Below are 12,263 nucleotides of genomic sequence, written 5' to 3' on the forward strand. Positions count from 1 at the left end.
TTTAATGGTGTATCTCGAAGATATTATCAAGTATATAAAGTCTCATTAAAGATTTCATACACATCACAATGACAGTGATCCATGTGCAAAGCTGCAAACTCCATCGCGTTCATGTATTTGGAGCATATCGAGTATCCCGTTTTGGCCGAGAAAGTCCCGTATTTTACCCTTCTTTCCCGCCGTCCTTCTTTCTTGCCTACCTATTGTAGATGGTCTATTTCCCTGTTATCTACCTAAAAAGGGCTATGATCGTTTTCTGTTGCTCTGAGTCAGATCAGATTGCACAGACGTGAGCTTCTGACAGTCAAAAAGGATAGTGTGCTGTTGACTAGCACTACTCCGCTAACGTTAGGCATTCACTCAAACTAAACTCGCGGTGATAATGAAACCAATGTGGTGCACGCATCAATCATCCATCGGCCTACAACTATGCTTTGCTTTTCCCATTTCTTCCATTGACATTCGACCAGTAGCTTACATGACGCTAGAAATTCAGTCTCTCCCAACTTTTACTTCAGGCAGTGACTGGGAATGAGTTCGATCTTTAAAAGAGATCTAAAGTTTATTAATATTAGTTTCGAATTCCCCCAGCTGAAGATAATTATGTCTGCTATGATTTTGTAGATGGCCCGTTTTGAGAATACTTCTCTGTAGCGCCACTTTTGACGACGTCCACTCGCTTAGCCTCCTCACCCACAGGTTTTGCTGGATATATTTACTTTTTTCTGAAGGAAATCGATACAATCCTACACCTTTTGCTGAATATCTGACGGCGCAACCCCAAACACAACACGTTTTCGTCATAGTTTCAACTTTATTCAACAACAATGATCTTAACTATCTAACTGTTTACAGTAGCCGGCTGGATCTCTTCAGTTTGTCAGTAGAAGCTGCTCGCGTTCTGCCACCCGGAAGTATCTTTGTGCCGATTGTTTACAAACATTCTGAAATGCCGTATTCAAATCAACACATTATGTTTTCTCCCAGTTTTCCCCGCGCATACTCCCAGTCCTTACACAAAAAATGTCTTTTTGCAACATCCGTGTGTTAAAAGGACTAAACAAAGCATCGAGGCAGATGATTTTGCCTCGAGGATTTTTTAAATTAGATTAACTCGAGTTACTCTATGAATCGTTTCAGCAGAATAGAGGGATGAAGAGATGACGTCAAAACCAGGAAGGACAATTCACGCACTGGTTCCCTCAAGATTTTCCTACGGGTTTTTATCATGGGGGTTTTCAATTCATAATATTGTACTTTTTAATACAATTAAATAAACTTAATTTATATAACCTTATTATTAGGGCTGTCAAAATAAACGTGTTAACATATGCAATACAATTTACAAGTTTAACGCATTAAAAATATTGAATGCAATTAACGCAGCATTAGTTTTTTCCTGTCATCATTTGGCTAGTTACATTAGGCCTATATGATGTGATAAGAAGCGCAATAAGAATGCAGTGCAGTACTGGTGTGCATCCGTGAATCTCCTGTCTGTGTCAAACACGACTCACGGAATGCATCTTCAGGCAGTACTTGAACGGACAAAAACACACAAAATTATGCCAAAATACCAGTTCTGTTGAGTGTCCTCGCAATAAGTTAAATTAGTTAAATTAAGTCTTAAATGAACAAAGAGTTGGTATGTATCAGATCCTCGTCATGTGCGGCAGTTCTTAAAGTGACAGCAGTAATAAACCTGCTGATGTTTGTCATTAATGTTAACCCCAGAACAAAAGAAAAAGAGAAAATCCCTCAATGCTCTTGACTGAATAACTTTTGTAGCTTTTAATGTGGATTGGCTTTAGAATTTAGAATTTATGTTGTGAAGTCTGTGAAGTGTTTGATAACTTTATTTAATTTCTCTATTATCTTACCTGTTAGACCTACCTAAATATCTTAAAGCACTGTATATAAGGTTACATGGGTAAAAAACAACAAAAGCAATAACTTTTTTGTGCATTTTGACGGCAAGTAAAAATCTGAACCGGTCTGACTAGGCCAATAGAAACAGTTGAGCCCTGATATACTGAAGGCACAGATAAATGTGACATTTATTATAATGGGTTTATGTAAAGATTGTTTTTAAATTCATTTAAAGGGGTGATGAATTGAGAAATCAACTTTCCCTTGATCTTTTGATATATAAAAGGTCATCATAATATAAGTTTATCCTGTAAGTTTCAGAGCTGAAAACTTCCTTTTTAGTCAAAGAAAAGCTTAAATAGACACTAGGCCCAGAAAACGATTGTTTGCTTCATCCTGATGTCATAGCGCTATGAAACACACACCTCTACAGAATGTGTAATTCAGTAACCCCGCCCACCGACTCATGGAGCTGTTCAGATCACTAGCCAGCAGCAATAAACATGTGGAAGAAGATAGCAAGATATTGTGAAAGAACACAGTCGCTGCATAAGCTTTCTTCGGATCATAATATTAGGAGTGTGTGATACTTCCTCACGTAGGGAAGACTGTATGTGTGTTTGTTTCATGTCACTGCGGAATCCTTTGTCAACAAGCCTCAAGTGCTGGATTTGCAGACACAATGTTGTGCCTTCTATATTGGATCTGACAGGAATGGTGCAAAAAATGTATGTGAGTAAAATGTATTTTTTTGTAGTAATAGTAGACCAGGGGCTGTGTGTTTTCCAGATGGGCTACCAAAACGTACGCTGATTGGGAAATTCTTTCTTGATCTGGTTGCGCATGTGTGTGTGTGTGCATGTGTGCGACCAATCCTGCGGGCCATGAAATACAGAAATAATATTCCAATCAATCGCGGATGGGTGAGAAATATATCATTGTGTTTGTTTGATAAAGACGTTTACGAGCCCTGTGGTCGAGAGAATATTTGCAGTTGCTGCTTTCAAAATAATCTCTCCATCATGTGAACTGAACTGACAGGGGCTAGATATGACAGCGGAGTAAGTGTCATATAAATATAGCTCATTAAGCTCATTAAATATGCAAAAACTTTTACTTCCAAGTCTCCAGTGCGGCACACCCATCAAAACCCAGCGTTCAGAAGAGAGCCTCAAAACAATGTAGAAAATTACTTATTAGTTTGAATGTAAAAACCACACGAAAGTCATTAGTTGACCTCAGGAAACAGTATAAAATAAGAAAAAAGCTAGTTCATGACACCTTTAAATTGTACTGGACATAATTAATGGATAAAATTGGCACAAAAAAGATCTATTTCATAGAGACATCAGTGGCTATATTACTATCAAAGTAATATATTATTAGTATATATTACTATATTACTTTATAGCCTGATGTGGTCATATTCAATTCTAGTGAGAATATGAGTCTGAAACTGCTCCATTGGGCTGTGATTATGGGACGTGTTTCAACCCAAGCAGGAAAGACATCAATTGGATAGACCTACAACCAATCAGAGCAACGGAGCGACGACGCATAACGTCAGTTGTTAAATGTCAACAGAACTCAACTGCACTGTGTTGCCAACTCTGCGTTTGTTTTCCACGGGTTGTTTTCCATGTCCGCGGGTTGAAACGACCTCAATTATGTGATATATAGACCGAGGAATGCAAATTTTAGCAGGCAACCTTGCCAAAATACCACACATTTTACCCCCCAAACGCCTTTTTTCTGGAGTAAAAAAAGCCATTTAAATGCAATTAGGGAGGTTTATTATTAAAAGAAGAAACAATAGTTTGATATTATTTTTTAATTATAAATATAATTTTTATATTATATATTTACTTCCTATTTTTAATATGAAACTAGGCAAGAGTTTTGCATTGGCAAGCACTTTTTCTTTAGATAAATCAGATAACTTTAGATAAAAAAAATTCAGCGCAGATCAGTGCTGCTATGTTCATACAGTTTCGGAACTGATTAAGTTCTGGGTCACACACATTTTCTTTTGTCCAGGTCTCGCACTCTCTGTGACACAGTCTTGTTTTTGACTTTCACACCATCTTTCTCTTTCTCCTTCCACTTGTTTCTCTTACTCTCCCTCCTGCCAGCTCTCAATGTCTGTCTGTCTCTCCTATTTTCAAGCATTTAAAGCACTGAGGGCTTTTAAGGGACGTTAATTGCACTCAAATTATGTTCGACCGTGCTAGGAGAGAGGTAACAGCTTAGAAAGAGGGAGAGCGAGAGAGGGAGGGATGGCAGAGTGAAAGGATAATTGCAGCGCAGAGGGACATTGCGACTGGAGACGCTTTCTCTGCCTCTTTTCGTCTGTCTGAGAGTCATTCCTCCTGTCTCATCCGTGAGGTTAGAGGTGGGGGGAGCGCAGGCCGCTTTACATCCACCGCCCTGTAAACAAGTTGCTAGGCGATCAGCCTACGATTCCCATCAGCCAGCTGGACTGGGCAAAGGAACCTGGAATGAAAGGCCAGCCTTGCAGTTTCCATAGTAACCTTCGAACTTCGTTAAAAGGTTTCCAGCTTGAAGGAGGGGAATAAGGAAGAGGAAAGAAATGAAAAAGAGTTAAAGTGAGCTGAGTGTTGAGGAAAAGAAAGTCAAATGACTTTAGTTATTTCATTCTTTTACGTGCTTCAACGTCCTAAAGACCCTCAAAGCTGACCAATGAGTCAAGCTGGAGTTAACATGAACCTGTTATTTCTCAGAGGTTTCTCGTTCATAATTTCTCAGTTAGGATTCATTCTTTAAATTCTTTAAAAGTTTCTCTCAAAATTCTGTAAGGAAAATAAATGAGAGGATAGCTGACAATATATAGAAAAATTATGTAAGACGATAAAACATTTGTTTGAATAAAATATTTAAGGTATATCTTTAATATTTAATGTAAAACAATTTTGTGAGGTTTATACTTAAAACATGTTAGTATTGGATAATTTGTAATTTGGATAGTATGAAATTTGTCTTTCATGTGTATATATTTACACACACACACATCGACAATACATTATAATATATATATATATATATATATATATATATATATATATATATATATATATATATATATATATATATACTTTTTACATATATACATTAGTTCAATATAAAATATTTTAAATAAGTATAATATACTTTATGTTATAATATATTTTATATTTTGTGAGTGTGTTCATTCTGAAAGCTGGTATTTTTAAACCTAAAATATACATAAAACAACAAATCATTAAAGTATTCAATATTTACAAATTTGCTTTATCAGTTAGATCCTCTGTACCCCCAGGCTGAGAAACAACACCATCATTCTCACCCACTGCCCTATTGGACCTGGTTCGACTTCGCATTAGCCTCTGCTGTTGCAGCTGACTTTGGGAAATGAGGGCCGACCATTGTCCATCCATCAGGCAGTATGGCTCCTGTCAGCCCTGCCCTATAGCTGGACTGCATCACTCACAGACCCTGTGGGAAGACCCTTGGTGTTTGGATGAGGGGGGTTGCTAAACTATTCAATCGTCAACACGCATGTGACCCCCAAAGACGAACAAGCAGTGCTCTGTGTACCCACAAGTACTGAGTGGTGATCCCGCTTTCTGCGCCAGACCCCCTTTTCAAGACTCTGAATGGGACAGACTCATTGATATTCCTGTGAGGGGACCCCATTCTTAAAGTGCCGCTGAGTTTTGGGGTGTGTAGTTTGGGTGCAGGGACTTATCTATGTGTGTACTTGTGTGTTATTTTCAGTGGGTTCTGATGTTAAAAGAATTGTTCACCTAAAAATTATGGTAAGATTTTTTTAAATCTTCCCGGTCTGCTGACATTTATTTTGACATCCACCTCAAACATTAAGATGCTCATGATACCTTTTGTTAACTCTAAAATAAGTAAACACACGCCACCAACTAATTACCCTTCGACAAAGATGCCATAGAAATATACGGAGCTACCGCAAAAACAGAAGGTCAAACAAAAAATTATAAAGATGTCTGGCCGCGAAAGAGAACTAAATCAGCTCCTGACTGGACGTTTTCTGTGCGTATGCTCCGAATGGAACACGGACAAGCGTAGTAGCCTTGGTCTTCGGTTGCATGACTGAACAGTCAAATACACACAGAATATGTCAAAATGCCAAGATGTTGAGTATTCACGTAAACACAGTTGATGTACACACTGTGGGTTGTACACACACACACACACACACACACACACACACACACACACACACACACTCATTCACTCACACACACACTCTCTCTCACACTCACTCACTCACACACACTCTCACTTACTCACTCAGTCACTCTCTCTCACTCACTCACACACACTCTCACTTACTCACTCACTCAGTCACTCTCTCTCTCACTCACACACTCTCTCACTAACACTCTCTCTTACTCACTCACACACTCTCACACTCACTCACTCACTCACTCACACGCTCTCTCACTTACTCAGTAACTCACTCACTCACTCTCACATTCTCTCACTTACTCACACGCACTCTCACTCACACACTCACTCACACATACTCACTCATACACACACTCGCACTCACTCACTCACTCACTCAGTCACTCACACACTCTCTCACTCACTCACACACTCTCTCACTTACTCACACATTCACTCACACACTCACACTCACTCACTCACACACACTCTCTCACTCACACACTCACTCTCACACACACACACACACTCTCACTCACTCAGTCACTCTCTCTCTCACTCACTCACACACACTCTCACTTACTCACTCACTCAGTCACTCTCTCTCACTCACACACTCTCTCACTAACTCTCTCTCTTACTCACTCACACACTCTCTCACTTACTGACACACTCTCTCACTCATTTACTCACTCACTCACACACTTTCTAACTCACACACTCTCACACTCACTCAATTCAATTCAATTCAATTCAATTGGGCTTTATTGGCATGACATACATGGGTACATATTGCCAAAGCATTTCACAAAGCAAAACAGAAACATACATCAAACATATTCACGTTTATATTTATATATACACATACTATACAATACATATATTATTAATCAGGATGTGTTCACTCAGTACATCTCAATTTGTGGCACTCACTCACTCACTCACTCACTCACTCCCTCACTCACTCACTCACTCACACACTCTCACTCACACGCTCTCTCACTTACTCAGTAACTCACTCACTCACTCTCACAAATTCTCTCACTTACTCACACGCACTCTCACTCACACACTCACTCACACATACTCACACACACACACACACTCGCACTCACTCACTCACTCAGTCCCTCACACACTCTCTCACTCACTCACACACTCTCTCACTTACTCACTCACACATTCACTCACTCTCACACTCACTCACTCACACACTCACTCACACACACTCACTCACACACACACTCTCACTCACTCACACACTCTCTCACTCACACACTCACTTACTCACACATTCTCTCACTCACTCACACTCACTCACACTCTCACTTACTCACTCAGTCACTCACTCACTCTCTCACTCACACACTCTCACTAACTCTCTCACTCACACACTCACTTACACACACTCACTCACACACTCTCACACTCTCACTCACACACTGACACACTCTCTCACTCACACACTCTCACTCACTCACTCACTCACTCACTCACACACTCATTCACACTCACTCACTCACTCACACACTCTCTCACTCACTCACACACTCTCTCACTCACTCAGTCACTCACTCACTCTCTCTCTCACTCACCCACTCTCACATACTCTCTCACTCACACACTCATTCACTCACACACTCACTCACTCACACACTCACTCACTCACTCACTCACTCACTCACTCACTCACTTACACACACTCACTCACTCACTCACTCACTCACTCACTCACTCACTCACTCTCTCACTCACTTACTCACTCACACACTCACTCACTCACTTACTCACTCACACACTCACTTACACACACTCTCTCACTGACTCACTCACTCACTCACTCACTCACTCACTCACTCACTCACTCACTCTCTCACTCTCTCACTCACTTACTCACTCACACACTCACTCACTCACTCACTCACTCTCTCTCTCACTCACCCACTCTCACATACTCTCTCACTCACACACTCACTCACTCACTCACACACTCACTCACTCACTCACTCACTCACTCACTCACTCACTCACTCACTCACTCACTCACTCACTCACTCACTCACTCGATCAACCTCACAGTAAAAGCCCTACTTAAATAATTCAATTTTGCAGCTTATTTTTGTTTGTTGCATATGTGTTTTAGTTGTCTATGGACCTAATTTAGTTGTTATTATTAAAATGTTTTTTTTTTGTATAATATTATATTATTCTTTTGGGAAAAAAATACATTAACCAAACGATTAACCAAAAGGTTTGGCTTAAACCAAAAGATTTCCAACCCCTTATGAAATATATTATTTATTTCATATAAGTACTCTTTCTAAGAGGCTTCTTTAAGTATTCTATAAGTATTCTTTAATGTTAAAGTTTACTTGTTCTTTACAAGGGTTGACAAGTGGGTGAATAAATGTCAGTATTTTCAATTGTAGGTTTACTATACCTTTAATTTCTGTATCTGTTCACATGTCTCCCTAAAGACGTTTCCTGGAGGTGTATATTTTGTCAGTTGAACACTTGTATTGTGGCAGGAGTACCATGGGAAAAAGGTTTATACTGTAGAAGTGAGCTCACAGTCTGTCTCCCGTTTAGTAGCACCTCAGACAAATGCTGTCATCCTCTCTCAAAACACTTATTGATTGCCGCAAGCATCCCAGCCACACACACATACGCGCGTCCTGCTGTGAGTGCAGGGAATTTCAACTGGGCTTCCACAGCGTAAGATCAGAGCGGGGCATGTTTGAAATGCACCACGAATGTCATTTGTGTGATTTGTAAATTTGTTTGTTTGGTGATGACAGGCCGCCCAGGATGCAGTTGTGTGCTGAGGATGAATTAGCATGTCTCTGTCAGTGTTATCAGCCCAATAAACCGCAGAGGCTCTGATGTTTGCTGTCTTTGATAGTCTCTCTGAAATACCAGTAAAGAACTGGGAGGCTGTATTTACAGCTGCTTAATGCTATTATCTGCTTTTTTTCTCCTGTAGAAGCCAAAGAGTTTGACTGTCAAGATGTGTCTATGTTTGAGAATATTATAATTGTTCTGCTTTATGCTAATGAATATGTTTGAGAATACCATCACTGTAAAAATGTTAAATATAAAAAAAGATTAATTGATAGATTTATTGATCTGTTTAAGTTGCTGTGGTTTCATTGCATAAATATACTTAGGTTTAAATGTATATTTTTGTTTTAGAAATTACAGACGATTGGTTTTAAACAGCTTCTTGACCAGTGTGTTTGCTTTCTTGACAGTGTTTTAATTTTTTTTTTTTTTTTTTTTTTTTGCAGTGCGAAGAACAAGTCATTCATTGGTCACTGACATATTTGAACAGCACCTTGGAGCTCATCTGCTGCAGGTAAATATAACCAATTTTAATTAAATAAATATGTAAATATGAGTTTGATTTATGTGCATTTACGGAAATTGAAGTAAGTCATGTGATCTAGTTAGTCATGTGCATCACATCAATTATTTTTGTTTTTCTTCAGATGATTAGATATGTTGGGCCTTTTTACACATTACCGTTCAGCAAGATTTTTTTTTGAAGGAATTCATTCTTTTTTTCCCAGCAAAATGTATTAAAGGTGCCCTAGAATGAGTTGAAGCAATATGTTAAATTGTTCTCTGATATCTACATAGAGGGTATGTGGCTTATTTAAGGGCAAAAACCAGATACAGTTTACAGGTCCATTTACAACCCTATACATTGTCCCTAGGATGTAATGCCCTGTTTTTGCCTTATTTGGATGAGTCATGAATATTAATGTTGAGCTCTGCTCTGATTGGCTTATTTCAGCAGCTCACAGCACACTGCAGTTCAGTTGTTCAGCGAAGCGGCTCGTGAGTCCTGACCGTCCTGACAGAACACTGACCGACTGAATGACACTTTAAGCAGAACATCTCAAATGGAGATTGATAAAATGCAGCCTACTTGTTTATTGGTGTTTTATCATCCGTGCGTGAGAAAGAGCTCACGTGCTTGCGGTTGCCAGATTGCAGTCATTTAAATTCCTCAAACAGAGCTTTTCTGTGAGAAGAACATGCACAACAACCCGGTGTTCTAAACATCTGTCAACCATATGCATGTGAGCTCTCTCTCGCATGCGGACGATCTGAAAACACCAATAAACAAGTAAGCTGCATTTCAGCAATTTCCATTTGAGATGTTCTGCTTAAAGTGTCATTCAGTCTACATTTTAGACTTGTCTTTTTTCGTCAACGATATTGCATGTTTAAATAACGTTAGTCACAATGTAGGCTACGTAGTGACTCTGTGATATAAATATATAACATATTTTTACAAAATTAATTAAGTCGTTTTAACTTATATGGTGGAAAAGGTGACGTTTGATAAAAGGATCGAGTGAATGATCTGTAAGCAACGTATCTATTGTTATATTTTGTAATACAAAATAATATTAACCTTTGTAATTAGACACTCTATTTAGTTTTGTATGGTGCTTGGATTGTCCTATTGTTACTGTATTATATCTTGCGTTATCTAGACAATGCGGTCTCTCTAAGAAACTTTCAATTGGAAATTGTTTAAACAGCTAACGTTAGTCAATAAGTGGATACATCACTATTTACTGCTTTTAGGAATATAGTCCGCCCTTTCTTCAGTTTAAGACGCTGAGTGAAGCTTGCTTGAAATGGGCTGAACAAATGAACGATTTTGAATTAAATTGTTGTTGTATCCGATTATAATAAATCTCAACCATGACTGTTGACATATGAAAAGTACTCACGTCTCCTGCACAGCCTGGAACATGGCATGTGTCCATGAGAGTTGCCGATTTTGCTATCCTCAAGTGCTTGTTCATCTGCAGTCCCAAAGATTCAGCTCTGTCAGTTCCACCTGAAAATGAACATATTCGGACATATGCAAATGTTGGGGGCATGCATATAAATGATCCCCAATGCTTGCGTCACGGTTGGCCTTATGTTGAAAATCACTTATTTTTCCGTGGTGTTTTTCATTCACGAGATTTACATAAGAAGTAGGAGGCAATGGTGTTTGAGAATCACTGTATGTGATGTCCATGTACTGAACTCTTATTATTTCACTATGGCAAGGTTAATTCAATTTTTCATAATAGGGCACCTTTAAATTCACAGTAAAAACTTTTATAATATTAGAAAATATTTCTATTTCAAATAAATGCTGTTTATTTTTTTTTTATTTTTATTTTTACTTTCTATCCATCAACCAATCTTGAAAAAAAATTGATCATATTTTTGCAGCTTAATTTTTTGTCAAAATTGATAATATTGTCAATATAATAAGATAATTATAATAAATATTTTTTGAGCAGCAAATCAGCATATTAGAATGATTTCTGAAGGATCATGTCACACTGAATAATTAGTTTAATGAATTACATTTCAAAACATAAAAAAGATTTAAATATTTTAAATTGTAACAATATTTCACAATATTACAGTTTTTACAGAATCAAATAAATTGTATAAATAGTATAATGCTGCATCACCAAATTAATTCATGCACACCATGTCTTGTTGTGTCCAAACTATTTGGTGTCATTTTGTAAATCATTACTGGTCTGCTTAAAAAAAAAAAAAGTAATTAGTAAGAGGGGAAAAAAAAGTTATTAGAAGGTTACCTTGAGAAAAATGTAAAACGTTCAAAGAGAGGCGACTCTGATAGGAATCAAATGAACACTTCTGAAAATCCTTATGATTCTTTGTCTCGTCCTTTGTCAGTAATAACTAGATAATTGTGCTTTATTTCCACCATTCCTGTCATTCCGGTCCACTCTCATTTGCATAGTGAACTCGTCACTTGCATAAATTACTGCTGCAACAACATCAGTTCTCAAGTAAAGTGCCCACTCTGCTTCACTTGTCCCTGTGTGTTATTACAATTAATATTATTCTTTAAATTAGTCCTTTAATTGGATGACTGTATGCTTTTTATCTGCCAACCGCTGTTCTGCTGTACAAAAGTTTATTTTGAATTTGAGGGAAGCTGTTGTGGTTTCTGTCTAAATCAATTTGATTCTTCTCTCATGTTGTTTTTGCTTTGAAGTCAATGTTTATGTCTACAGCTTGATTCCATAAAAATCTTGTGATTTGTTCAACAGTATTGATTTTGTTGGTTCAGGGTTAATCAGGCATTACATAATAAAATGTGGTCTCTATATGAAAAAAAATAATAAAATAAAATGAAAATA

The 12,263-nt window shown here is 38.0% G+C and overlaps 1 protein-coding gene across 1 annotated transcript in view; it reads left to right on the forward strand.

The window, feature by feature from the left end:
* Positions 1-12,263, forward strand: part of npas1 (neuronal PAS domain protein 1) — a 54,897-nt gene that overhangs the window by 21,584 nt on the left and 21,050 nt on the right. The window contains exon 4 of the mRNA XM_067450970.1: positions 9,357-9,424. Coding sequence (XP_067307071.1) covers positions 9,357-9,424 — 68 coding nt within the window. The remainder of the gene's footprint in view (positions 1-9,356; positions 9,425-12,263) is intronic.

Source organism: Pseudorasbora parva, chromosome 8 (assembly GCF_024679245.1).
Source record: "Pseudorasbora parva isolate DD20220531a chromosome 8, ASM2467924v1, whole genome shotgun sequence".
NCBI lineage: Eukaryota > Metazoa > Chordata > Actinopteri > Cypriniformes > Gobionidae > Pseudorasbora > Pseudorasbora parva.